This window comes from Lynx canadensis, chromosome C1 (assembly GCF_007474595.2).
Source record: "Lynx canadensis isolate LIC74 chromosome C1, mLynCan4.pri.v2, whole genome shotgun sequence".
Taxonomy (NCBI): Eukaryota; Metazoa; Chordata; class Mammalia; order Carnivora; family Felidae; genus Lynx; species Lynx canadensis.
The window spans coordinates 4,199,167-4,226,046 of record NC_044310.1 but is presented as its reverse complement, the minus strand read 5'-3'; the positions used below and the strand labels follow the sequence as shown (position 1 = coordinate 4,226,046).

Sequence of the window (26,880 nt, the reverse complement as noted above, 5' to 3'; positions counted from 1 at the left end):
CACCTTTGGCCGGGCAGATACAGCGTATTCATTAGGCTGCTGTCCTTGTGCTTCCTAGTGCTTTGATTCATTCGTTACCAGCAAATCTCACTTCCTAGGCACCCTTGACAGCTACAGACACAGCCATCCTCTCCGGAAGCCTCTCAACCCAGAATGGAAATGGAGGGGGTTCCATTAACTTTGCACTTAGACGAGTCACTTCCGCAAAGGGATGGGGAGAGGTAAGAATGTCGACTGGCGGGATCGTGTTGTCCACTGCAAAGTCTTATTTCTGAACATGTATACTCTAAATGCCAACCCTCAAAAAGACCTGGGTTGGTTTCATCATTGTATAAAAGGTGGCTGTCAAACTTGCATGAGTTGACTGTCCCCAAGAGAGAAGTCTGTCTCGTGCCTGAGAAGGAATCCTCTGTCTGCTGGACAGCTCACAGGTAGGACAGAGCAGCAAGGTCTCCCTTGAGATGCCACCTTACAGAAATCCAGCCTCGAGAAACTCAGCATCTCTGTTCCCTTCTGGCGGAAACCTGTAGGCTCTTCCCGCCCCCTGCCCAGTTCAGAAGGCAGGTGCTGTGCCCGAGCTCTGCTCCACTGATTGGCGGTCATTTAACAGCCAGCTTTGCTGAGCCCATTGAACTGCGCCAAGTGAACACTGAAGAGTGGCCTTGAAAGTCACCCAGACAAGTAAATGAGGCAGCCAGAATCGGCTGGACCTCCAGGGCTGAGCGAGGGACCACTGATGACTTGGCTCCAGATGCCTGGGGGCTCTCTCCAGTCACCCAGGAGACCCTCAGGCAGTGAAGCAGAGCAGACCGGGAACGCAACGGGGGGGGGGGGGCTCCCCCGCATCCGACCGCCGTGGGCAGCTGTGCAGATGGCAGTGAGGGCCACAGGGAGCCAGTCTCCCCTCGTGACCAGCAGAGGCCTGCAGCGTTTTCATTAGAGGGGCTCCTTTCTGAAACGTGCCTCCTTTGGATCTGTGGAAACAGTCCTCCATCTGGCAAAGGTGAGGAAGAGGTGTTAAAAGAGTCTTCCAGCTCCTACTCTTAGAGCCCTGGCAAGGGCCGATGGCAGTGAATGAAAAGGAATTATAACCAGAGGTGCTTACCTGAGACCTGGGTTGCTGCTGTGAGAGAAAACACTAACACCTTCTCTTTTTCTCTTTTGAACAGTTAGAATTTGGAGCAGGGGATCTGCAGGGACCTTTATTTGGTCTGAAGCTGTTCCGTAATCTCACGCCAAGATGGTAAATATAAAGAGAGAAATCCTCTTTGTTGGTCCTTGTGGATTAGGAGACTAGAACCTGTGTGTTCTTTTTGCCAAGGTCATCCGGACTTCGCTTTTCTGTCACACAAAGTCACCGGGGGGCAGACCCTGTGGCCCTGGCGTGGGGCCAAGGCAGGGTACCTGTTGCAGAGAGCTCTGGGTTGGCTGGCACGGGGAGGGGTCATCTGCTGCTCATCCCCATCCGGGCCAGGCTAACACTCCATGCTCCGAGGTTTCCTCCTCTGTGGGGATGAGGCCCCTGCCTACGCACCGGGGGCACTGAGGACCGGGAGAGAGAGACTGGAGGGAAAGCATATTCATGGGGAAGTTGGTCAGTGGCCTGAAATATTTATGAACTTGTGGGGATCGTTTCTTTGTCCTGAGAACGTTTCAAGTTCTGAAAAGGGTCTTTATTAAACAGTGAGAGGGCGTCTGGGTGGCTCAGTTGGTTATGCATCAGACTCTTGATTTCAGCTCCGGTCTTAATCTCAGGGTCGTAAGATCAAGCCCCTCATTGGGCTCTGCGCTGAGTGTGCTTGAGATTCTCTCTCCCTGTCTCTGTCTCTCTCACTCTGTCTCACTGTCTCAGAACAAAACACTGAGCACTTGTGAGACTGCCTGGCAGTCAGTGAGATGTGCAGATGCTGGCACTTTAAGGCCCACTCGTAGAACTGTACATCACTCCCCTTCTAGAACCACAGAGATGTCCTTATTTCCCACCTGTGTGAGCTCAGATAAAAGAATTGGGTGGAAGGTGAAATAAAACCTCTTTCTTCTGGAGGAGAAAACAGTTAAAGGAGCCCTGGGATAGGGGCGCCTGGATGGCTCAGTCAGTTAAGCATCCGACTTCCACTCAAGTCATGATTTAACGGTTCGTGAGTTTGAGCCCCACATCGGGCTCTGTGCTGACAGCTCAGAGCCTGGATCCTGCTTCGGATTCTGTGTCTCCCTCTCTGTCTGCCCCTCCCCCGCTCACTCTGTCTCTCTTTGTCAAAAATTAAACATTAAAAAAAATTTTTTTTAAAGGAGCCCTGAGATAGATAGTCTGTGTTTGCAAAGCAGGGTTTTCACTTGCAGTCGGGTGTCTGTCTGCACACCCACCAGGTTCTTCAGGGGAAGACCCGTCCTAAGCTTGTCTGCATAATTCTGTCACCCCTGATGCCAGCCCAGAGCACAGATTCCTGCCCCCACCCTTCACACCAGTCAGGTCCTCTGAGAGGCCTAGGAATCTGTACTTTTATCAAGCACCCAGGTCATCAGACGCACTTAGGAGACACTTCACTGAGGGAAATCTGTTGGCCATCTCATTCTGGTTGAGCCTCAGAGTGAGTGGTCGCCAGGGAGGGGGGCTAGGGCTGGCTGGTTACCAGCCGTTACAGGTTTGGAAACTAAATTTCATCATAGTGCCCAGTAGTTTATGAGACTTGAGAATGCAAATGTGTAGACAGGGATACCAGGGCGTTGATGCAGTGTCTGCTCTTGAGGGTGCCCTGATCCTAGGGTCGGGCTATTTGCAGTCCAGACTAGCGATCAGAAGGTTGGTTTGGGGTGTAGAATCAGCCCCAAAAAGGCAGACGGCCTGTGGAGTGTTTTCCGTCTCCCAGTGCCTGCCTCCCTGCCTGCCCGCCTGGCCGATCTCTGTCTCGAATTGGTCTCTCTGTGTAGGACGTGCTGGATAAAAATACTAAATCGTATTACTTTAATTAAACAGGAATCTCAGTCTTTACAGTTTGATTCTTCTATTTTTTTTTTTAATTTTTTTTAAACATTTATTTATTTTTGAGAGAGAAACAGAGCATGAGCCGGGTAGGGGCAGAGAGAGAGGGAGACACAGACCAGGCTCCAGGCCTCGAGCTAGCAGCACAGAGCCCGACGTGGGGTTCGAACTCACGAACCATGAGATCGTGATCTGAGCCGAAGTTGGACGCTTAACCGACTGAGCCACCCAGGCGCCCCTACAGTTTGATTCTTTTAAATGTCACTGTTTTAGGCTTTAGCCTGTCTCCTCCCTGTTTGCCTCCCCTGACCCCGCTGTGGCTGAAGCAGAATAACACAGCTGTCACCTGGTGTGACTTGAGAGAAGCCAGGGAAAGTTTGGATTAGGGGCCCTGTAGAGAGGAGGAGTAGGTTCTTAATTCATTTGGGCATGAGCGCTTACTGAAAGTTTGCAAGAACACTGTGATCACAGCTGTCACGTTTGTTATTACTTAATGCAACAGTGACGCCTTGCAAGCTTAGGAAAGAGACTTTGGCAATCTGGTAGATACTGGGCTGTTTACTGAGTCGAACGGCTGTTTGCTCACCTTTTAATGCTTTGGGTAAAGTGTGAATTCCTTTGTTTTTGAAATGAAATACCTTTTTTTAACCAGAAGATGGGGCTGACTCCTTTGGAAACCAACTTCCGAGGCCTTTCAGGGCAAGTCGTTTACTGTACTGGCTTCTCATGTGCACGGCCATGGGTGGACACAGGAGTCACATGGGCAGTCTTGGAAAAAATACACTGATGCCTGGTCCCCCACCCCAAAACTCTGACCTCATTGGTCTGGGGTGGTCTCTGGGTAAGGGGTCCTCTAACTTTGCTGCACATTAGAATCACTTGGCAAGCTTTAAAAACACTCCAGGCCTGTAAATCAGCTCCCTGGGGCATGGGAGCTGACCATCAGTACTTTTTAGATTGGCCGGGTGATTCCAGTGTGTAGCCAGCTGTGGGACCTGCCCGCCCGCCCCGGCCTCCGCTTCCCCTGCTCCCGCCCTGACATGATTCTCAGTTGCAGTCAGATTAGACCCACTGGTTTTCAGAACGCGGACATTCAGGGGACTCTTTGGCTGTAGTTACAGTCAGCATAGGATGGGGCGGGCAGTACACATCAGCAGGGAGGGTTACTAGGAAGATTACAGCAAGGCGTCTTCTCGCTCTCTCTCTCTCAAGGACAGGCTCAGTGTCCTGCTTTTCTCTGGGCCACTGGCTCGGGGATTCATGGACGGGAGGGTGAGCAGGGTCTTAGCCTGGCAGAGAGGAAGGGACCAAGAGCGGCTGAGAACCAGGTGTGTCATCCAGGACCCTTTCGATCTGTGTGTCCCCCCAGCTTTGTGACGACAAACTGTGCTCTGCAGTTCTCCTCCCGTGGGATCCGGCCTGGCCTTACCACCGTCCTGGCCCGGAACCTGGACAAGAACACTGTGGGCTACCTGCAGTGGCGGTGGGGTATCCAGTCGGCCATGAACACTAGCATCGTCCGGGACACCAAAACCAGCCACTTCACGGTGGCCCTGCAGGTGAGGACAGAGCCGCCCCCTCGTGTGTCCCTGACGTCCCTCACGTCCCTCACCCGGATCTGAGCACCCGTGGGGGCCCTGGGGGGCAAGTTCTGTTCACACGCACTCAGTGTCGAAATGCTGTTGTTCTCAGGCTCCCAGGGTAACTGTGTTCCAGTTACCCTAAAGCAAAATGCCCTTTTCACATCTTCTAGTAGGAGAAGCCCACAGAATCAGGGTGAGAAAGAGCACAGGTTGGGAAGCGACCCCCCAGAGCAGCAGAGTTATGCACTCAGATGCCACTGTGGTGGGCAGGAGCACAGGGTATGAGAGGACCCGCCCCCCCTCAGCCCTCACCACCTGCTGCCGTGTAAGAATGCAGGCTCCTTGTCGCAGAAGGTTTTCTTTCCGTGAGAAGTCAGGAAGCTGGGTTTTTAAGTGAACTCTCCCAGCTTTTAAATATTGGCCTCTAATAAATCACACTCAGACCGCGGCCCCTGCCTGAGAGGCTGCCCGGGAAGGGAGCTCCGCGGCCGGTGTGCGCACAATACCCACCTTCCCGCAGAGTCGCGGCCGCTAGCCCTGCCTTCTCTCCCTGTGTCTTCCCAGCTGGGAATTCCTCACTCCTTTGCACTGATCAGCTATCAGCACAAATTCCAGGATGATGATCAGACTCGCGTGAAAGGATCCCTGAAGTAAGTCCTGGCCCAGGCCTGCTGCGCGTGGTACGGGGGCTTCCAGATGGCGGGCCGGACGTGACCATCCCGCGGTCCCCGCCCTGAGGAACTTGAGTCTCGTGGAAGAACTGCGCCCCTGGGTGTCACTAGTGATCCCCTCCGGGTGGGGGTGGGGAAGGCGAGAGGGAAGGACAGGAGGGGGTGGGGTGGCCTCGAGGGGCCCGACTTGCTCAGGCCGCATGCTCCCTGCAGGGCCGGCTTCTTCGGGACGGTGGTGGAGTACGGAGCGGAGAGGAAAATCTCCAGGCACAGCGTCCTGGGCGCGGCTGTCAGCGTGGGAGTCCCTCAGGGCGTGTCTCTCAAAGTCAAGTAAGTTGAACTGGATCTTTCTGGCCCAGGCTTATCTGGCAACTTGTAACTCACCTGGGCTTCAGCCACCTTAAGGATGAAAGAGACTTTGCTTTGTGATTATGTTCTTAAAGAGACGGTTGCTTCTGTCTCGGGCGGGTAAGCAAACGTCAGGGAGTCGCTCAGGGTCTGAGTCTGTGGTCAGGGACCTTCCACGTGCTCCGTGGCCCGCCTGCATCTCTCCCTCCCCGGAGGCCCCCGTGCTGGCCCCACCCGCCCACTCATCGACAGGTCACACGTGTGACTCGTACAGGGTCGCCATCAGCGGATGCGGCAGCCGCGTCTCCCTCGGTACCAGAGCACTGCCGCCTGCCCACACCCTTCACCGCTGCTCCGGTGGCGCTCCTTCCAGCCTCTCCCTGCCGCCTCGGTTACCTGACCGGCTGGCTGCTGCTAAATGGCAGCATCAGGGCGGGACCCCAGGCCCGTCTGTGCAGACTCCCTCCGCAGGTGGCCGCATACCTTCCTGCACTGACAGCTCACGTTTGCAGCCCCAGCCTGGCCCGCCCCCACACCTGCAGCCCCTATATCCCAGATCACTGCTCGCATCCTGTCTCGCCTCTCGATGCTTCCAAAGCTGCTCTGCCCAGAGCCTCCCTGTGCCGGTCGTGAGAGCCCCAGCCTTCGAGGTGTTCTGTGCGAAACCTTGGAGTTGGCCTCGGCCGCTCTTTTTCCCCACACTCCAAAGTTAAATGTATCTCAAAACCCACCTGGGCCGTCCTCGGGAAGCATCTCCTGAGTGGGGCCGTTCCTCGCATGCTCTCTGCTCCCACTGTCTCGTGTCTGAGTTATTGCTCTGTCCTCCTGGCCCACGTCCTTCACCCCCTGGTGACCCTGCTCTCCACACGGGCAGAGCACGTAGGTCAGTGTCTGTCACTCGCTGCTCAAACCGTCAGTGATTCCCTCAATCCCTGGCCAAAGCTAGAGTCCTTCAGGACTCTCCGTGATCAGGCCCTCACTTCCTGCTGACCCCTCCTCTCCCATATACCCCTTCTCCACTCCAGCCGCCCTGGCCCCCGCGCCGCTCCAGAGAACAGCAAGCCCACTCCTGCAACCAGACTGTGAGTTGCTCTTCCTTGGTCCCCAGATGCCAGCACGGCTGGATCCTTTGATTCCCTCAGGGCTCTGCCCAGAGGTCACCTGGGCAAAACCATCCCTCATCACCCTGTAAGAGCTGTACCCCTCCCTTTGCCCCAGGCAGACCTTTTCCGTTTAACCCTGTCTGTCCTCCACTGCACCACCTCCCTCTGATCAGCCGTCCACCTCGCCGGCCCTCATCAGGAGCTCTTTAACTTTGTTGTATTCTGTACGGTACTCCTAGAGCCTAGAACACAGCCTGGCACTCGAGAGAAACTCTGCAAGAGAGAGAGAGACAGACAGGAAGCAGATCATACCTCATCACGGTGTGGGAGAGGAGAGCCACAGCGGGCCACCAGTATCAGAGCCGCGTCGGGCCTCTCTCCTCTCAGTGATCTGAGGCCCCCTGAGACTTAATAAAGAGCACACAGAGAGCTGACAGAATTTTATTCTCAAACTGGGACCACTGACGAGACAGTTCTCTGATTCCGTTTCTGTTTTTAAACACGTGTCCCATGCAGGTATTACATGACACAATCTGCATTCTCATCCCAAGAGTGCCGCTCTGCCTCTCGGAAAGAAACAGTTTCATTTCGTTTCAGCTGAGTTCCCCGTGTCAGCAGGCTGAAATGTCCAGACTGTATTGTTGTATAAACCAAAGTTTTCCAGAAGGCCCTGGAGTTCAGCAATAACATGTGATCTGACTTTGCTAACTCTTCTCTTATGTTCTGTTTATTTGGTGAATGACAATAATTTTTGAATGTTAAACCAACCTTACATTCCTGAGGAAAATTCTTGATATCATAATGATATCATAATGATCACGATAAAATACTTTTTATATATTGCTTGATTTGGTTTACTAATATCTTACTAAGGATTTTTCTATGGTTTTTTTTGTAAGTTTTTTTTAATGTTTATTTATTTTTGAGACAAAGAGTGTGAGCCGGGGAGGGGGGGGAGCGGGGGGGTGGGCAGAGAGAGAGGGAGACACAGAATCCGAAGCAGGCTCCAGGCTCTGAGCTGTCAGCCCAGAGCCCGACGCGGGGCTCGAACCCACAAATCGCAAGATCGTGACCTGAGCCACCCAGGCACCCCTGTATCTATGTTAAGGGACACTGATGGTAATTTTCTTTTTCTGTTATGTGTTTCTCAGGTTTTAGGATGAGTTATGGCAGCCTGATAAAATGAAGTGTTCCTTCACTTTACTTAGGAAGTGTCACACTTCACTTAGGAAGTGTTCCTTCTTCCTCCGTTTTCCGGGAGGGCTTGTGTAAGAATGATTTATTCCTTAGGTTTCCTAGAATTCACTAGTGGAATGAGCAGAGACTGAAGGTTCTTTGTAGGGAGGTTTCTGAGAATGGATTCAGTACCTTTAATAAATCCGGGGCTTTTCCAGTTTTCTCTTTCATCTCATGTCAGCTTTGTCACTGTGTTTTTCAGAATTTGTCAGTGAATTCAGCCGGTGAATTTCTTAGCATGAAGTTGCTCATAATATGCCCTTATCCTTTTAATGTCTGTAGTTCTCCGTAGATGAGCCTTCATTCCTCACGTTGGTAATTTGTGTTCTTTCTACCTTTTTTGTAACCAGTCTGGCCGGGGCACTTCACTTTCAAAGAACCAGCTTTGGCTTTGTTAATATTCTCTATTGTTTATCTGTTTTCTATTTCTTTATTCTTTATTCTTTTTTCTACGTATTTTGGTTTCACATTGCTGCTTTTTCCAGCTTTTTAAAGCCCAGCCTTACGTTACTAATTTGACATCTTCCTTCTTTTCTAATATAAACTTTTGAGGCTTCACACACTGCTTTGCTCCATGCCACAAATTTGGATATGCTGTATCGTTATCATTCAGTTCAAACTGTTTTCTAATTTCACTTTTAGAAATGTATTGCTTAATTTCTAAATATTTGGGTTTTTCTGTATATCCGATTAGTGATTTCAGTTTAATCTTATTTTGGTCAGAGAATGTTCTGGTCAGAGAATATTCTGTATGGTTCCAGTCATTTTAAATATATGGAGACTTGTTTCATGCCCCACCATGTAATTGACCTTGGTGATCATGTGCACTCAAAGAGAACATGTATTCTGCTGTAGTTGGATGCAGCATTCTTTAAATACCCGTGGGTCAGGGGGGTTGACAACATTCTCCAGAAATCAGAAGTTCTAGGACTTCACGGATTTGGGCAGATTTCTATCAGGTGCTAAGAAAGTGTTAAAATGTCCTGCTATGAGTGTGGAATCCTCGGTTTCTTCCCCAGTTTTGGCTTTGTGTATTTTATCTCAAGCAGCGCTCTTTGGAACCACCATCACAGTCAAGACCTAGAACATTTCCATCGTGTCCAGAAATTGCCTCTTGGTCTTTGTGTGGTCTCCCAGGCCCTGGCAACCACTGCTCTGTTTCCACTCCCTATATTTTTGCCTTTTTCAAAATGTCATATGATTGGATTCATACAGTGTGAAGCTTTTTGTGCTTCTTCCGTGAGTATAGTACTTTTGACATTGTCCTGTTTGTTTTTTTAATGAATCCCTCTCTCTTTTTTTTAATGTTTATTTACTTTTTTTTTCTTTATTTTTATTTTTTAACGTTTATTTTTTTTAACGTTTATTTATTTTTGGGACAGAGAGAGACAGAGCATGAATAGGGGAGGGGCAGAGAGAGAGGGAGACACAGAATCGGAAGCAGGCTCCAGGCTCTGAGCCATCAGCCCAGAGCCCAACGCGGGGCTCGAACTCATGGACCGCGAGATCATGACCTGAGCTGAAGTCGGATGCTTAACCGACTGAGCCACCCAGGCGCCCCAAATGTTTATTTACTTTTTGAGAGAGAGAGAGAAAGAGAGCAAGCCAGTGAGGGGCAGAGAGAAAGAGAGAAATCCCAAACAGGGTCTGTCCCGTCAGCATGGAGCCCAGTGCGGGGCTCGAACTCAAGAACCGTGAGATCGTGACCTGAGCCAAAACCAAGAGTCAGACACTTAACTAGCTGAGCCACCCAGGCGCCCCTGCCCTTACTGTTGCATACGTCAGTAGTGTGTCCTTTATTTTTATCGCTGTTTGGAATGACATTGTTGATGTACCACAGTTTATCTGCTTATCAGTTTAAAGATACTTCATTTGGGGGTGCCTGGGTTCCTCAGTCGGTTACGCATCCAACTTCAGCTCAGGTCATGATCTCATAGTTCGTGAGTTCGAGCCCTGCGTGGGGCTCCGTGCTAACACCTGGAGCCTGGAGCCTGCTTCAGATTCAAGGTCTCCCTCTCTCTCTGCCCCTCCCCCGCTCATACTCTCAGTCTCTCTCAAATATTAACAAACATTAAAAAAAGGGGTTTTTTTAATAAACATATTTCATTTGTTTCCAATTTTTACCAACTGCAAATAAAGCCAGCGGACCTTCAGATGCAGGTTTTGTGTGAACAGAAGGTTCCATCTCTCTTGGGTGAACACCTCGGAGCACACCCACTGAGCCGAAAGTAGGTGTGTGTTCCACTTGGTGAGAAAGTAGCCAGCTACTTTCCGGGTGGTGGCTTCGTGTTACTTCCCCAGCAGTGGCCTGCCATGAGAGTGAGAGAGAGAGAGAGAGAGAGAGAGAGAGAGAGAGAGAGAGAGCGCTCCGGCCGCTCCGCACCCTCGCCGCCTGGGCCGCTCGCCTTGCGAGCACTCGCTGCTGCAGCAGGTGTATGAGTGTCTGCCTGACGCCCACGACGCTGGGCATCTCCAGGTGCTTGTTTGCCATCCGTCCTTTTTTTTTTTCTTTTTCTTTTAAGCAAAGTCTTCATATAGATCTTTTGTCTGTTTTCGGGTTGTTTGGTCTCTTTTTTTTTTCGTTTTTTTTTTGCCTGTTCTTCGTCAATTCTGGAGTTGCGTTTCTTCCGAAGGATGTTGTCCCTTAACAGATTTGTTCTTTCAGTGCTCTGAAGATGTTATTCTACTGGTTTCTGGCCTCCACTCTTTCTGATGACACATCAGTGGTCATCTGAATCATTATCCCCCTGCATGTGATGTCTTTTTTTTTTTTTTTTTCTGGCTATTCACCTTTCTGTTCTGTTTTTTGGTTGTTTGTTTTTCACTTTTGTTCCTCAACAGTCCACACCTAAAATGTACCTACATGTGTTTTTGCTATATTTATGCTGCTTGCGGTTTGCTAAACCTCTTGCATCTGTAAATTTATTCCTACGTGAAATTTGGAACTTTTAGGCCATTAATTCTTCAAATATTTACTCCTGCCCCACTCTCTTTCTGGGACCCTAATTACTTAAACTCTAAACCTCTTGAGGCTCTGCCCATTAGTCTTCAGTATTTTTTTTTCTCTTTGTTCTTTGTATTGGATAATTTCTGTTGATCTGTCTACAAGTTCACAGATGTCTGTCCTCTCCAGTCTGCTGTTCAGGCCATGCACTGAATATTGTCTTTGAGCATAAAGAAGATGCTCTCTAAAATCCTTATCCAGGGGCACCTGGGGGGCTTAGTCGGTTAAGCATCCAACTTCGGCTCAGGTCGTGATCTCATGGTTCGTGAGTTTGAGCCCCACGTCGGGTTCTGTGCTGACAGCTCAGACCCCAGAGCCTGCTTCGGATTCCATGTCTCCCTCTCACTCTCTGCCCCTCCCCTGCTTGCCTACTGCCTCTCCCTCAAAAATAAACAACGTTTTAAAACAATAAAATACTTATCTGCTAGTTCCAGCATGTGGGTTGTCTGGGTTTGGTCTCAGTTCATTATCTCTTTCTCTTGTGTATCTAGATGTGTAGAGTGGTTTATATTATTGTGGGTAGGGCCGCCTGGGTGGCTCAGTCAGTTAAGCGGCCAACTTCAGCTCAGGTCATGATCTCACACTCCGTGAGTTCGAGCCCCGCGTCGGCCTCTGTGCTGACAGCTCAGAGCCTGGAGCCTGATTCAGATTCTGTGTCTCCCTCTCTCTCTGCCCCTCCCCAACTCACGCTGTCTGTCCCTGTCTCTGTCTCTTAAAAATAAATTAAAAATAAATAAAATTTAAAAAATTAATTAATTAAAACATTAAAAACAAATACAAATATATTGTGGGTATTGTGAACAGTACATGGTAGAGACTCTGTAGTCTATTATGATTCCCAGAGAAGCGTTAATTTTTCCTTTTTAAGGTAATTAATTTGGCTGAAGTCAGACTGCAAACTGGGACTCACCTGTGTGGCAGCAGCTAGGCCAGCACAATTATTTCACTGTCAGCTAAGGCCATGGATAGACCAGGGACCGCTGGGGGTTTGTGCCACATATATACCAAGAATTTGGGGTTCCCCATCTCTGATTCCCCTTGTTGGAGGGCCCCTCTTCCCATCTGCTGTGGTTGCCTCCAAACTCTGAGCGCTGGGTCTGCAATCTCCTAGAACCGCAGAGTTCTTTCCAATGTTACCTGGCCACCGGTAGCCCGCCGAGACCTGTCCTCAGGCTAAAAGCTGTTAACGAAAACCGGGAAATTTCCCAGTGCTCTTCCTCGCTCTAGACTTTCAGGGTCCTGTGTCCCCACCGCTCTGCCCAGAGATCTTGTTAGTGGCCGGAGTTCGCAGGGGTTCCCTGTGGGGTGACCGCTCCCAGAGGCGCTACTTGACCGTTACTGGACGCGGAAGCTCTTGAACTTGCCACCTTTGGAAATCTTCACACGCTTCTGTCACTTCGATAAATTGAGGGCTGAGATGACCCCGCCTCCAGGACCCCTGGAGGTGCGCGCTCCCGTCTTCTCAGGCCACCTTCACTCTGGTCATGTGGTTGTCGTTGCTTTGCCCTTGAGGTTAGCAGATAGTGTGACCTTTCTTCCGTCACAGACTGCAAATCCAGCAACTGCGCTTTGGAATCGAGAGCAGAAGGTGTGTTGCTCACGAAGCCGGTGGGCTCCGGGTTCCTCATAACTGGTGGTGTTCAGTGCGTCTCTTTCCGTGACTGCGGTCTCCGTAACCCTGCCCTGGAAACGTGACTCCTCCTGGGCGTTCTGTTTTGTTTTTGTTTTCAGGTTAAACAGGGCCAGTCAGACTTACTTCTTCCCTATTCATTTGACGGACCAGCTCCTTCCCAGCGCCGTGTTCTATGCCACCGTGGGGCCACTCGTGGTCTACTTCGCTCTTCACCGCCTGGTCATCAAGCCGTACCTCAGGGCTCAAAAAGAGAAGTGAGTTCAGAGCATGTCACGGGCACGTCCGTAGACAGCTCTGTGCTTCGGTTTTCCTGCCTTTTAGACGGAGATGATGATACTAGAACCTACTCAGAGGGTTGTTAGGAAAATTCCATTAACTAATCCGTGTAAAGGCCCAGCATGGTGTCCGGTCCGTAGTAAGTGCTCAGTGCAGGCTCTTCTCACGGCGGTACTGCTGCCGCAGGCCCATCGCTCCTCCTTCCTACTTCCAGGAAGGGAAACTGGTTTACAAAATTGTGCAGACTGTGCACCACCAGCACAGGAGACAGAGCCACCGGTCCCCATCTTTTCGTGGCACTGAGTTCAGGAGGAGTGGGTTTGCGTTCTTACATATAGGCGCTCATTGACCAGAGTCTCTGAAGTTACAGAAACGTTTATTTGTTTTGCAGTTGCTTGTAGATAACCCACTGGAACATTACACCCAGTCTGAGAGGTGGTGTAGACTCGTAACTTACACCAGTCTGAGGTAGTAAGTCATTGAGCTTAGAGATTCTCCTCTGTGGGGCCCCTCTTAGCGTTTGAATCACTGGAGTTCGGGGCCCTGATTCCCCAGGAGGTTCCTCGAGCAAAGATTGTGTGGGGTCCAGTCTTCTGAGGGGACGGGTGTATGCTACCCCGAGTCCCTGTGCTTTGCTGCAAGAAAGTATATTTTGTATCCAAAGCAGTAAGTATTGTCCCGCCCAGAGCGTTACGTAGCAGTCCAGAAGGCGGCATCCCCCGTGGCCCTCGCCTCTCTGGCCGCTCACTGTGCTGAGATTCTTGTCGGGTGGTGGCCTCTTTGCACAGCAGTGGGCTTCCCGGGCGCTCCGGTGCGGAGGGCGGGCAGAGCCGTCCAGGGACGAAAGAAGGGGAAGCTGCAGAGGCCTAAAATGAACAGACTTGCCTGAGACTGTCTTGGAAATATTTTCTAAGGCTCCGGAACGAGGCGTGCAGGAAGATCTCCGACTGTTCGCTGGGCGCCGGGCCAGCCAGGGGCTCTCCTGCCTCCCTCCACGCTAACATGTGCCTTGTGTTTTTCTCACTTGAGGGAGTTGGAAAAGCAAAGGGAAAGCACAGCCACTGACATTCTCCAGAAGAAACAAGAGGCGGAAGCTGCCGTAAGTGCCGTAGAGACACGAGCCGGAAGTCCTCCTGCTCCAGGGGCCTCCGGATGTCGCCGCGCTGCCGCACAGAGCAGACCGCGCTGCGGGCCCCGCTCCCTTTGCCGGCCCGCACGCCTGGGACCCGGGCTCCGGGATCACCTCACGCTCTGCGTGTGGGCCTCCAGGGCCAACGGCTTCACTGGTCATTTTAGTCTCTGTATTGCTTATGGGACGCACTGCTGGGAACTTCAGTCCCTGTCCTACAGATTAGATGCACTTACCCTCAAAAGGCATAACAAGGTTTTCTAAGAACTGGAAGGTACTGTCTTCCTTTTCTTCCCTGTACGTGAATTGTTTCTATGTGACCTCACAGAGACTCCCAACCTAAGTGTAGGGGTACCGTCGGGTTCTCCGAGAGCAGAGGAGGGGCTGAAGCGCAGCCAGGCCCGGGACTATAGCTCTGCACAGGGACGCAGGGCCCGGGGACGGCCCTGACGGTGGCCATCCTTGTTCTTTGCAGGTCCGGTTGATGCAAGAATCTGTCCGAAGAATAATTGAGGCGGAGGAGTCCAGAATGGGTGAGAAGGCTTGGCCTCTCTTGGGGCAGGGTGGGCGCCGGGGGTCTCGAAGGAGCACCGTGTTCTCACGGTCCGGCTGTGCGAGGGGTGCCCGGGCCGAGACCTGCCTCTGCTCAGACTGAGCCCGTCCCCAGGGCTCATCATCGTCAACGCCTGGTACGGCAAATTCGTCAACGACAAGAGCAAGAAGAGTGAGAAGGTGAAGGTGATCGACGTGACTGTGCCCCTCCAGTGCCTGGTGAAGGACTCGAAGCTCATCCTCACGGAGGCCTCCAAGGTACAGCACGCGCCCACGGGGTTCGGTCAGGAAGGGCCTTTGGGGAGGGGGCACAGCCTGGCGCCTCGGAGCGGCCGTTCCATCGCAGCGGAATCCCTCGTGCTGCTGGCACTTGCTGTGCGGGGTGCGGCCCACGCCCAGGTTCTGTTTACACTGGAGCTAATTCCTTCGTTCGTTCACGCAGCAAGTGTCTATTAGTGTTTATGGAGCACCTACCATGTGGCAGGTAGAGAGTGAACAAAATCTACGTCCTGCCTTCATGCCTACGTTCTGCGTGCCTCTTGCCTTTTTCCAGAAGGAGCGTGAGCTCTCCTGTGGCACGTTTGACACTCACCCTGGAGCCCGGGGCGGGGACAGTAAAGGCAAATTAAAATGCAATTAGCTCCGGCCAGACGGGAGAGCTAGCGTGGGACAGGGGGTCTGTGTTGAGAGAGAAGTCTAGGCCCACGTAGGCTGCTTTCTGACATTCTCAGGCACCAAAGTTTGCCTCTTGCGTGGGCGGCTCCCGAGGGAAAGTCCAGGCCCGTCCACACTGCGCCTTCAGGTGGCAGCGGACAGCCGCGGTGCTGGGTTTTAAATGACCACCTCAAGTCAACTCGAGTGAGACTGTGTCTGTTACAGGCCGGGCTGCCCGGGTTCTATGACCCGTGTGTAGGTGAGGAGAAGAACCTCAAAGTGCTTTACCAGTTCCGCGGCGTCCTGCACCAGGTCATGGCGCCAGACGGCGAGGCGCTTAGGATACCAAAGCAGTGTGAGTAGCTGCGCCTTGGCCGGCGCGGGCCAGGGAGAGGCCCTCAGCCACTGATGGGGATCGGGACATCGAGGTGGATGACAGCCACCTTCCCTCTGTTATCCGCCTGGGAGCGATGACTTGTCAGAGCCCGGGACGCGCTGCCCGGCGGAGGGGTGGCGGCCCTTCCCCGGGGGGGTCCGAGTGAGCTCGTGGCCTGGAAGCTGCAGCCTGGGCGGCCGGGTAGGAAGCAAACCTGGCTGCTCCTGTGCTCCGGAACCGGTTGATTGTCGAGCGCCTTGCACGCGGCTCAGCCGGAGGCCAGGCGGCCTCTGGGCAGCGGATGGCAGAGCCCCCAGTGGAAGGAGGGCGTGGGGACAGTTGCCTTTTGATACATTCAGTTTGTCTCTTACAGCTCACAGGATTGATACAGACGGATAAACTGCTTGAGAAACCAGATTTCCAAGAGGCTGCAAAAAATCTTTTCCCGGGAGTCTACAAATTCGGAAGCAGGGAAAAAACCCAGACATCAGATGTGTTTATTTTATATTACTCCTATAGAAGGTGGTACCGTATCAATTATGTGGAGGGACACACAGACACCCCGCTTTCATGGGTGCTGTAGGTAGGACTCGGGCAGCCCCACCTGGACCAGAGCCGCAGCGTGGCCTGTGGCCGTTTTCCCAAGGATCATGTCCCCGGAGGGAAGGGCCCTCGGCCCCCACCCCAGCCCATCCCCAGGTTCCTGAGCCCGAGGGCTGACTGCAGCCACCCAGTAGCTCTCAGTCTGTCTTGAGGTATTTATGAAATGTCCTGCCTCACACATAGGACTGTGAACTACTTTTCCTAAAATCCACAGAGCATGGAAAACAAAATGGAAAAGAAGGAAGGTGTTCTCATGAGTCTCACGAGGAGAGGCCTCCAGAACAAGTGAGCGTCTGTCCGGTCAACTTCCCCAAAACCACTTTTTCCTGCTGAAATATTATTCAGTGAATCTGGAGAGGATTGTGTGGGTTTATAAATCTGCTTTTTATCTCAGAACGAATGGTTTTGGAAATTAGTGTCTTTTTTCCCCCCTCCCAGAACTTCTCGAATCATTCCACTGGCAGGTGGCTTGGGACAGAGCGGTATAACCCCCGGCCCCAGGGTCCATCCCTGTCACAGGTCACTTCCTCCCAGGAGCCACCCGTGTCCTTGTGGAGAGAGGCAGGTGCGAGCTAAGCCATCCCTCTCAGCCTGCCCCCCCTCCCCGCCCCCCACGGCTCAGCCTGACCTGCCTTTGCCCCCCACACTGGAGCACCGGAGCGGGGAGGAGAGGGGGAGCCCGGGCGGAGACCCTGGCCCAGGTACGTGCCAAATCCCAAGCGCAGGGAGAGCCAGGCGGGCCTCGCTTGCTCTCTCACTCACGGCCAGCAGGTGGCGCTGCTGCTCCCACACCTCCTCACGGGGGTCCGGTGTCCGCCCCCCTGGGTCCTCTTCCCTCACTCGGTTCGCTCTGTGGATGCAGAATACTTAGGAGCCGGGATGCTCCTGAACAGCCCGGAGTGTTGACCAAGAGTCACCGCTGAGCAAAGAGGCCCCCCTGGACGGTGGTGGCCGTGACAGCCCCCTGCAGCTGTCGCTGAAGTCAGGCTTCACTCCCCAGCGCCGGTACCGGAGTAATCGCTAACACCCCTCTCCTCCAGTTTTCAAAAACAGTTCAGGTTGTCCAATTCTGTAATATTTATCTCTCTTTCAAAAAGTTTTCCTCTGAGCTGCTGCTCTGAATGTAAATCGTGCAATAAGCGTGGTGTGAAACATCGGACTTTGGGGCGCGGCCGTGCGCTCCCTCCGCGGCAGGTGGCTCGTCAGGGCACCGATTCTCGCAATTTTGTTTGAAACGGACTGTACGGAAGGCGCTCTCTTATCGTAATAAATCTTTCCTGAAAACGGGATAGTGTTTTAATGCATCTTGTGTGTTCATTTTCAGGGATGGGCAAAATAAAGTAAGTGCCCCCCCCCCCAGGCCTCATTCCATCCTTTATTCTTTGTTATTTAAACCACATTTTTAACAGTTCTTTTTTATTTTGAAAGAGCCAGGGAGGGGCAGAGAGAGAGCAAGAGGGAAAATCCCACAAACCGTGAGATCATGACCTGAACCAAAATCAAGAGTTGGATGCTTAACCTGCTGAGCCACCCAGGTACCCCTTTAACTACTTTTTTAACCGTGAGGCCGAACTTGAAGCCATGATTCAGTTTTACACATTAGACATTTGCCCAAGAAACGGGAGTCAGGACATCACTTAGGATCGTTTTCCCGTTTGTTGTTTTTGTTTGGTTTTGTTTTTATTAAAGTCACCTTTTTTCATAGCCAAAGGTGGTCATGCCCTGCCCTTCCTGCGCTTCAACAGGAAACACGAAGTCAGTCTTCTCAGCAGCCACAAAGGACGGGAGGAGAGAGGGCCTCCAGCTAGCGCCTCCAGGTCTCTTCCCACCGCTCTGAACACAGAGCCCTCCTGTGAAACCTTCCTTAAGCCACAATGGCATAAAGCGAAGAGGCAATTACTGTTCGTTTGTATGGAAACGTTCTGAGCATTCCCAAGTCCAAAAAAACCATCCCAGGTTTTTCAGATACTTTAGGCCACATCTTACTAACGGACGCATAAAATCGAGCTGAAGCACAGAGGCTCGCAGACAGCTGGGCGCTCGGCGGCTCGAAGCCGAGCTTCGCTCCCGGGGAAGGGGCCCGGCAGTGCCCGGTGCAGAACCAACACCAGTTGCTAGTTCTGCTTTTCACCTTTTCTCGCGAGAGTGGAAATCCTCCTCCGACCTCTTTAGGTTAGCGAAAGCAGGTACTGATGCAGGTCGACTGTGAAAGCAAACGGTGTAACCCAGGCTCTCGAGAAACAGAACTCCTACACTGGTTTTCAAGTAAAGAAGGAAAACCGGTGACGTAGGAAGACGCTTTATTATGTCTTTCGCTCAGACTGGGCCGGGGAAGGGGGGAAGGAGGCACGCCTGATCTCGGAGGTGGGTCCCAGCCACTCGGAGCCGCCGTCCTCCAGGTGACCCAGGGCCTGGGCCCAGCTGCCCCGCCAGGAAGTGCACTTCCTCCCCAGCGGGGGCGCCCCGTGCAGTGGCTCTGAAGACCCCCGCCCAAGCTTTTGTCGAAAGGGAGCACCGAGCTCCTCTTGATCACGGTCCCGCCCTGTCCTGGGGCTGATGCCACTAAACTTCCCCTGAGGTGGCCCGGGCTCCTCACCAGGGCTTGACCCGGCACGCCTCACTGTCCCTTTGCCTGTCAGCGGCAGGACTGAAAGGTCCGCGGCCAGCGCCCCAGAGCCACCGTCCCACCCCCCCAGAGAGGCTCCGACAGGAAAGCCTGGCCGTGCGGCTCAGCTCTGCTGCTCTGGCGGCGGCCTGGCCTGGAGTCCCGGCTGGCCCGCTCTGTGGGCGCGGAGGCGGCTGGACATCCTCTGTATCACCAGCCTCTGAGCCTTCAAGCGTTTTCGGAGCTTCTCGTTTTCCTTCAGAGTCAGGAAGAGTTTTTTTTTTAGGGCATCTAAGTCCAAAAGGGCGTAGCTGTGATCGGACGGCTGTGCGGGGCTGGCCGGCTGACCAGGCGCCCGGCTTCCCTGCGGTCTCTGCGGCGAGACCTGAGGACACAGTGCGTGAAGGCGAGGCGGGGCCCAGGGCTGAGAGCCGGGGCCGTGGCCGTGGCGGGCGGGGACACGGCCCGGCCCCGCCCTCGATGCCACAGCACCCCTGACGTCCCCACCTGCCCGTTCTACTCGGAGGGTCCGAGAGCGGGGCCACGGGCTGTGGGGCTCCCACTTGGGCACCAGATTGCTTCCTTCTGTTTGAAGGGAGCCCCCACCCCCGTGCGGAGCCTGAGCGACCACACGCTGCCTTCGTACCCGGGCCCCGCATCTTACCTGTTCTACGGGGCCGCCGGCGTGCGGGGGCAGTGCTTCGAGGGCGGCGTCCGTCTTCCTCCCCAGGCCACACTCCGCGGGCCCCGCCTCGGAGACCACCTAGGGACAGCAGGGCGGAAGCGGGCAGCACACCCGGGATCCCCTCACACCGTCCCGGGGGACGGCCGCGGCCAGGGGACCGGTGCAAACAGTTAACAGCCAGCCTGCCCCTCGGGGCCTGGACTCGGACCCTCGGAAATCGGGCCCGAGCCACGCCGACATGCTCGCCATGCTCGCAGTGAGACAGGAAGGAGGCCCGGGAGGCTCCGCCTCCCCTTTTCTAGGAAAACCTGGAATCCTCAACCCTGGCTTCTGCGGAGCCCGCGACAGACCCCTGCAGGCCAGCCCGGGGGCAGGTGCTGCCGCGCAGTGTCCCCGTCGAGGCCGGGGTCCTGACTTGGGGGTGCCAGCGCGGACTCACCTCCTCCTTCTCCGGGTCCGCATCTGCACCCCCACCGGCCGGGTCCGTGTTCTCCCTCACCAGCTGCAAGAGACAGAGCAGTGGACACAGGCCCCGGACTCTGCTCCTGGGAGGCCGAGGAGACCCCGAGAACCCCACCGGGTGCCCGGCCGCGTGCATCTGTCCCCACTGCTCAGCCCTGAGTGTTCAAACGACGCTCTGAACCCGGCCCAGCTGTCATCACCACCTCTGTCTCTCTCTCTCTCTCCCCGAATCTTAGGTCAGAGGCCCATGGACAGGCCCCGTGAAGCCACAGACCGAATTCCTACGTGTCACCCCAGGGCCTGACCTGCTAGGCGCGTGGTAGTAGGTGACTCACATTTGGCTCATTGAGTGGCAGCCACGTAGGAGACAACATCCGACTCAGGGCCTGCGGCCAGTCCACGGAGCCGAGCCACCAGCCACGGGGCCAGAACCAGCTGCCCACGCTAGCTTCCGGCCCCGGGCACGGACAGCACCCAGGGGCAGGCTCACAGACGTCCCCCGAGCTTTAAACTGTAATGTCACTTCAGGGGCAGACCTTTTACCACAAACGCGTGCGAAGCTGTCAAACTCCCATCGGCGACACGCACTGACGGAGAAGGTGACTGATCAGAGGGCACAAAGTTTGGGTCAAGCAAAATGACGACATTCTGGACTCTGCTGCACAAACATCGTGCCGTGGTTAACAGTGCTCTGTTGTACATTCAAAAGTTTGTCCAAGGGGCGCCTGGGTGGCCCAGTCGGTTAAGTGTCCGACTCCAGCTCAGGTCGTGATCTCATGCTTCGTGGGTTCGAGCCCCACATCGGGCTCTGTGCTGACACCTCGGAGCCTGGCACCTACTTTGGATTCTATGTCTCCCTCTCTCTGCACCTCCCCCTGCTTGTGCTCTCTCTCTGTCTCAAAATTAAATAAACGTTAAAAAAAAAATTTTTTTTTTACGTCTGTCAAGAGAGTAGATCACACGTTAAGTGTTCTTACCAGTCAAAATTGAATATATATCAAACAAAAATAAACGGCCTTCCATGCTGAAATAACAAAAAAAACAGACACGCATGGAGAACCTACTTTGTGGGGCGCCTGGGTGGCCCAGTCGGTTAAGTGTCTGCCTCTTCGTTTTGGCTCAGGTCATGACCTCGGGGCTCGTGAGTTCGAGCCCCGCATCAGCTCCGTGATGAGCCCGGGGCCTGCTTGAGATTCCCTCCCCACCCCCACCCCCAGCTCATGCCAGCTCGCGCTCTCGCTCTCAAAATAAACTTGAAAGAAAGAAAGAAAGAGAGAGAGAGAAAGAGAGAGAGAGAAAGGAAGGAAGGAAGGAAAGGGAAGGAAGGGGAAGGAAGGAAAGGGAGGGAAGGAAGGAAGGAAGGAAGGAAGGAAGGAAGGAAGGAAGGAAGGACGGACGAGCCAACCTACTCTGTTCAGGCCACAGTCTTGGTGAAACAAATCCCTGCCCTCAGCCGAGTGCGGCAGCTGGTGGTGGTGCCCGAGGGAGCCGGCCCAAAGGGAAGGAAGGCCAGTGGGGGGCAACGGACACGGCGGCCCGGAGGTCCCTCCAGGGCACGTGGGGGCAGAGGCCCCGACGCGGGGCTTGCCGGGCACACGGCCGCACACGGGCTCACGCGTCCTCACCCCGTAACTCCCTTCCCTCTCGCTCCCAGGAGCAGCCGCTGCACGCATAGCGGTCGGGTGGGTCGGCCTCGGCTCTGCTCCGCCACGACCCTGCCTTCCCGGTTCACACAGGTGCCCGCTGTGCGGCCCACACTCCGGGACTCGGACACCTCTGGGATTTACGAAGTTCAGTATAATCCCCCTCGTGGCCGCGACGTCCCAAGGTCCTCGAGCTCTCTCCTGAGCCGAACCTGCACGTCCCGCGCCACCAGGCACGGCCCTTCGGTGTCTCGCCAGGAAATCAAACTCCGGGTGCACAGGGCCCGCCTCACCCGGGAGCCCCACCCTCCAGGGGCTCGGCAAGCGCTGCCCTACCCCCGCCCCACCTCCTGGGTCTGCAGAGTCCACGTGCTCTCACGACCACCTGCACCTTCCTGCGACACCACAGGCCCCGGCCGGAGGGAGCCTGCCACTGCCGCGTCCCCACTCGCCTCCCCCAACAAGCCACGGTCTATCCAGGCCCGGCACCATCCGGCCCCTGCCACCCCCCACCGGCCCGAGCTGATGCTGTTCGCGAGCGTGCCCCCCAGTCCCTCTCTACGTCTCCGCCCACACAGCCCCTGACCCCCTCAGCCCACTGCATCTGCGGCCACCGTCGGTGCCCTGGCCAGAGCTCTCAGCCGGCACGGGGTGGGGGGGGGCCCTGAGCGGCAGCGGCACTGCCCCCGGGGCCTTGATCACAGCTCTCAGGCCCCGGCTGGCCACTCGGAAGGAAAGGACTAGGTCGAGGGGCACCTGCGTGGCTCAGTCGGTTCAGCATCTGACTCTTGATTCTGGCTGAGGGCACGATCTCACGGTTCATGAGTTCGAGCCCCGCATCGGTCTCTGTGCTGAACAGAGCCCGGCTGGGATTCTTTCTCTCCCTCTCACTCTCTGCCCCTCGCCCTGCCTCAAAATCAACTTAAAAAAAAAAACAACAAAAGGGTGAGGTCTGAATGTAACACAGCGGCCACCAGCCCTGGGAAGGTCCTCACCGTGCAGCCTCAAGCCCAGCACATGTGAAACGCATCGAGGACCAAGCTTTTTGGCACACCCACCAGTCAGCTGCTTCAACAGCTTCTGGTCACAAATATATATATATATTTGTTTTTAAGTTTTTATTTATTTTTGAGAGAGAGAAAGCAAGAGCGGGGGAGGGGCAGAGAGAGAGGGAGAGAGAGAATCCCAGGCAGGCTCCACGCTCACTGCAGAGCCCGATGTGGGGGCTCAAACCCACAGGTCATGAGATCACGACCTGAGCCGAAGGCGGACGCCTGACCAACTCGGCCACCCAGGCGCCCCAAGCGTGATCCATTTTTGAAGGGGCTCCAAACCGCAAATTACCTAAAGCAAAGGTCACGGCCAGTGGGGCCCCTGGGCTCTGAACCCTGGAGGCCTGACAGCACTGTGCTCGCTCGTTCTCAGCCTCCACCTTTGCTGTCCCTACAAACGCCCCCACCCCGCGTGCTGGGCGGTCCCCCGTGTGCTCACCTGCGCGGCGTCCTGAAAGGCAAACACCGTGGGCACGGCATTCTGCTTCAGGTTTTTGCGGTTTCCAAAGGCGCTGAAGCACTCAGGTCGGAAGTGCTCGGAGCAGATGACCGTGTGCTGCTTGGGCTTGAAGTTGCCCCGGCCAATGTTCAGCACCCATTCCTTCAGCAGCTCCGGGCGGCTGAACGGGAACCTAGGAGGCAAAGGAGGGAGACAGGAAGGAACTTGCAAAGCTGATGTGGGCCCTGTAGACTTCTGAACTCTGAAAAATCCCACGAGGTATTTTAGCAGACAGCTTGGAAAATCCCGTAATCTCACTCTGTTAAACCACATCCAATTTCTGGAGGCTTCTGTCAGGGCCGGTTATGGCATCATTAGTAGGAAACCTGGGGCCATGAACGTGGCCAGAAAACCTTCTGACGGTATACTTGCAGGGTGAGCCCATGTGAGCTCCCTCAGGAGCCTGCCACGGGCACTGGGAGGGAGGAATGAATACGACAGTCCCACCCTCATAGAGCCAACCTTCGAGAATGGGAAAACCAAACAGACCTGGACTATGTAGGAATAAAGAGTAGGAAGTGGTCAGGAAGGCTTCCTAAGACGTGAGGTGATGCTGTTCGTGAGCGTGCCCCAGTCCCTCTCTCTCTAAGTCTCTGCCCACACAGCCCCTGACCCCCTCCGCCGCTGCACCTGTGGCCACTGTCGGTGCCCTGGCCAGAGCTCTCAGCCGGCGCGGAGGGGGCCCTGAGCGGCAGCGGCACAGCCCCCGGGGCCTTGACCACAGCTCTCAGGCCCCGGCTGGCCACTCGGAAGGAAAGGACTAGGTCGAGGGGCACCTGCGTGGCTCAGTCGGTTCAGCATCTGACTCTTGATTCTGGCTGAGGGCATGATCTCACGGTTCATGAGTTCGAGCCCCGCATCGGTCTCTGTGCTGAACAGAGCCCGGCTGGGATTCTCTCTCTCCCTCTCACTCTCTGCCCCTCACTCCGCCTCAAAATCGACTTAAAAAAAAAGGATAAGGTCTGAATGTAACACAGTGGCCACCCAGCCCTGGGAAGGTCCTCACCGTGCGGCCTTTGAGCAGAAGCAGAAGGAAGCAGGAGCGTGAGCCCGTGGATATCTGAGGGAAGGGCTAAGAGCAAAGGCACCGGGGTGGGGCTGTGGTCAGAGGCAGGCTTGGCTGGCAGGTGGGCAGTTGGTGGGAGTGGGGTGGGGGCTGTGGGCAGAGGGTGATGGCAGAGGGAGGGCACCTGGTGACCGGGACCAGGATGTCAGCAGAGGGGTGACAGGCAGGCAGAGCTGGGATGTATTTTGAAAGCTGGGTGGCAAGGTTTGCCTGTGGGCCATAAAATAAAGAGAAGGAAGGAGTTTCATGGATTAAGATGGGAGAGGGAGGTACTGTAGAGGGGGAGGGGGCAGGTTTGGGGGACCAGAATTTTGGTTCTCTATGTTAACTGTTAAACGTGAGGCACCTCTTACATGTCCCCGCTGGAGTGGTGGGGGACACGTGTCAGAAGATGTATGTCAATGTGGGGGCCATCCCCATGTAAAGGGTGGTAAAGCCATAAGCCTGGGAGAGATCGGAGCCCTGGGGAGTAAGAGGGAATGGGGAGGGTACAAGACCACGGCCCTCCGCCCGAAGGGCTCCAAGGCTAGTGTCGGAAATGAGGAGGACCCAGCAAAGGAGTCTGAGAAGGGACACTGTGACAGAGGAAGAGGTCATGGGGTGCCCTAGAAGCCAAGTGGGAGAGTGTCACGGGGGTCTGCGGTCAGCTGGGCCAAACGCTGCAGATGAGGATGGCCGCCACAAGGGCTACTGGGGACCTGGCAGGGCACTTTTGTGGGAGTGGCCGCGGCAAGAGCCTGAATGAGTTGGAGAGAGAATCGGAGCAAGTCCACTCCAGGCGTAAGCCCGGCTGAAAGGAACAGATACGGGCACGGGGAAGACCTGTCCCGGCAACGTCTACGGTGACGTGCTTGAAATGGCCAAAAACCGGAGGCACCCAAATGCCCTTCATTGTAGAACAGGTCAATTCTGGTATATTCGTTCAGCGGAGCGCTGCTCCAGACGGAGAGGAGGGCACCGCGCTCCGTGCGGGCGGCTCACAGCCAGCGGCGAGCAGAGCAGGAGACACAAGAAAAGCACAGTGGAGTCCACGTGTGAAGTTCAAAACAGCCCAAAGCGCCCCACGCTGACAGATGGCAGGATATGGGTCACCCCTGGGGATGAGAGGGAAGGAGGGGAGGGAGGGGGTGCGGCTGGGGGTTCCCTAGGGGCTGGTGAGATTATGAATCACAGCAGTGACGCCACGTTCACTTCGTGGAAAGGGCCGGACTGCGGACGATTTGTGCGCTTTTCTGTAGGTCTTACGCTTCAATAAAAAGATTTACTTTGAAAAGGAAAATGATAATAGGAAAGGAAGTGGGGGCAGAGTGTGCCCAGCTGGCCCCGGGGTCGTGCTCGAAAGGCAGCACAAACACGGGCAGTGGCTGGAACCTGAGCTCTCTTGGGCAGAGAGCCGGTACCCGACAGGCCCGACATGCTGCGAGCGCGGCGACAGACCCCACTCCCCCGACACCCTGGAGCGTTCTCACTCCTGCACGCCACCCTCCCTTCACGACAGGAGGTCTGGCCAGGGCTAAGAAGGGGCCAGCTCAAGGCAAACCCGATGGCCGTCACCATCACTCATTCATTTGGAAATGCATTCAGCCAGTACACACTGAGCACCTAAGCTCCAGGATGCACCCGCGAACAAGACCAAGTCCCGGGGACGACAGGCACCAGAACTGCAGAGGGTGCTAGGGGCTGCGGGGCGCGGCCTGGGGAGGGGCGGCCCACACCGGACCCCTCTGCTCGAGACCTTCCCGATGCGCCCTCAGCAGGTTGCTCAGCCTCTCCGACAGTCTCCCCACGCGCCGAGGCCGGCTAAGGCGGCACAGGGCCGCCGGTGACCCCGCCGGTCCCCGGGCCGCCGGCCCCTCTGCGAAGGGCCCCGCTACACGCCCTCGGGCCTCTCCGGCTGCCGGGCAGAGGCTCCGGCGTCCCCGCCCAGCGCGCCAGGCCTTGGGCTCCGGCGGGGGGTCGCGGCCGGTCGGACGGGCGAGGGGTGTCGGCGGCCGGGCCCCCGCGCCCCACGGCGCCCCCGCCCCTCACCGGTGGAAGGTGAGCTGCTTCCTGCGGCTGCTGTAGCGGTTGCAGCACTGCCGGGCCGCGCACGACTTCGGCATCTCCAAACACCAGACCCAGGTGCCCCTAACAAAGATGGCGGCGTCGGGCCTGCGGGGCGGAGCCAGAGAGCGGGGCGGGGCCTGCGGGGCGAAGCCTGGCCTGCGGGCGGGGCGGGGCGGGGCGGGGCCAGGGGGCAGTGAGGGGACCGTGGCGAGGCGGGGCCTGCAGGGCACTGCCGGGCCCGCGGACGAGAGCTGGGCGGTGGACGGGGTGGAGCCAGGGAGCGGGGCGGGACCGCTGGGAGGCGGAGGCGGGCCTGCCTCTGTTCGGCTCCTGGGCCCGCCTCGCTAGAGTCAGGTGGGCTCCGGGGTGCCCCGTCAAGGGGGTGAGCCCGGACCCAGCTCAGGCCCGACACCCCAAAAGCGCCGCGGGTCCAAGTTCCACCCATTCGCGAAAAAGCCCGTGGTCCTCACCTCCTTGCTTTGAAGAATCAAGACACACCCACCAAACAGCCTTGGACACCTGGAAACCAGAGAAGGGCTCGCGGCCCAAGCTGGCCAGCATTTCTAAGGTTTTAACAGGTGTTAATAACGTAGATTTGGGCTGCTCAAAGTCACTGGAGGTACTAGTTGACCACCAGTTGGGTCTCAGGTTAGAGGTAGGCAGCGGACAGAAGG

At 55.4% G+C, this 26,880-nt stretch overlaps 2 protein-coding genes and 1 long non-coding RNA gene across 8 annotated transcripts in view; 2 read left to right on the top strand and 1 right to left on the bottom strand.

Moving 5' to 3' along the window:
* DNAJC11 (DnaJ heat shock protein family (Hsp40) member C11) overlaps nt 1-17,448 on the top strand; it is a 71,686-nt gene extending 54,238 nt beyond the window's left edge. The window contains exons 6-16 of the mRNA XM_030324506.2: nt 99-221; nt 1,170-1,243; nt 4,350-4,539; nt 5,128-5,213; nt 5,448-5,564; nt 12,657-12,812; nt 13,864-13,933; nt 14,439-14,496; nt 14,631-14,773; nt 15,395-15,524; nt 15,919-17,448. Coding sequence (XP_030180366.1) covers nt 99-221; nt 1,170-1,243; nt 4,350-4,539; nt 5,128-5,213; nt 5,448-5,564; nt 12,657-12,812; nt 13,864-13,933; nt 14,439-14,496; nt 14,631-14,773; nt 15,395-15,524; nt 15,919-15,944 — 1,173 coding nt within the window. The 3' untranslated portion in view covers nt 15,945-17,448. The remainder of the gene's footprint in view (nt 1-98; nt 222-1,169; nt 1,244-4,349; nt 4,540-5,127; nt 5,214-5,447; nt 5,565-12,656; nt 12,813-13,863; nt 13,934-14,438; nt 14,497-14,630; nt 14,774-15,394; nt 15,525-15,918) is intronic.
* Nucleotides 17,449-17,643: 195 nt separating this feature from the next.
* LOC115520283 lies at nt 17,644-19,070 on the top strand. The gene is made up of 2 exons (XR_003970748.1): nt 17,644-17,683; nt 17,854-19,070. It is a non-coding gene; the product is annotated as an uncharacterized LOC115520283 (long non-coding RNA).
* On the bottom strand, nt 18,435-26,303 carry THAP3 (THAP domain containing 3). 6 transcript variants are annotated; one of them, XM_030324512.1, is made up of 5 exons: nt 26,189-26,303; nt 23,035-23,227; nt 19,878-19,940; nt 19,418-19,516; nt 18,435-19,138 (listed from the first exon to the last, which is right to left on the bottom strand). In XM_030324512.1, the coding sequence occupies exons 1-5, from the start codon at nt 26,260-26,262 to the stop codon at nt 18,878-18,880; spliced, it is 690 nt and encodes a 229-aa protein (XP_030180372.1). In that variant the 5' UTR covers nt 26,263-26,303; the 3' UTR covers nt 18,435-18,877. The 6 variants fall into 6 exon arrangements, with proteins under 6 accessions (XP_030180372.1, XP_030180370.1, XP_030180371.1 ...); XM_030324510.1 differs by having other exon boundaries at nt 18,435-19,516; XM_030324511.1 differs by lacking the exon at nt 26,189-26,303 and having other exon boundaries at nt 23,035-23,939.
* Nucleotides 26,304-26,880: the final 577 nt, after the last annotated feature.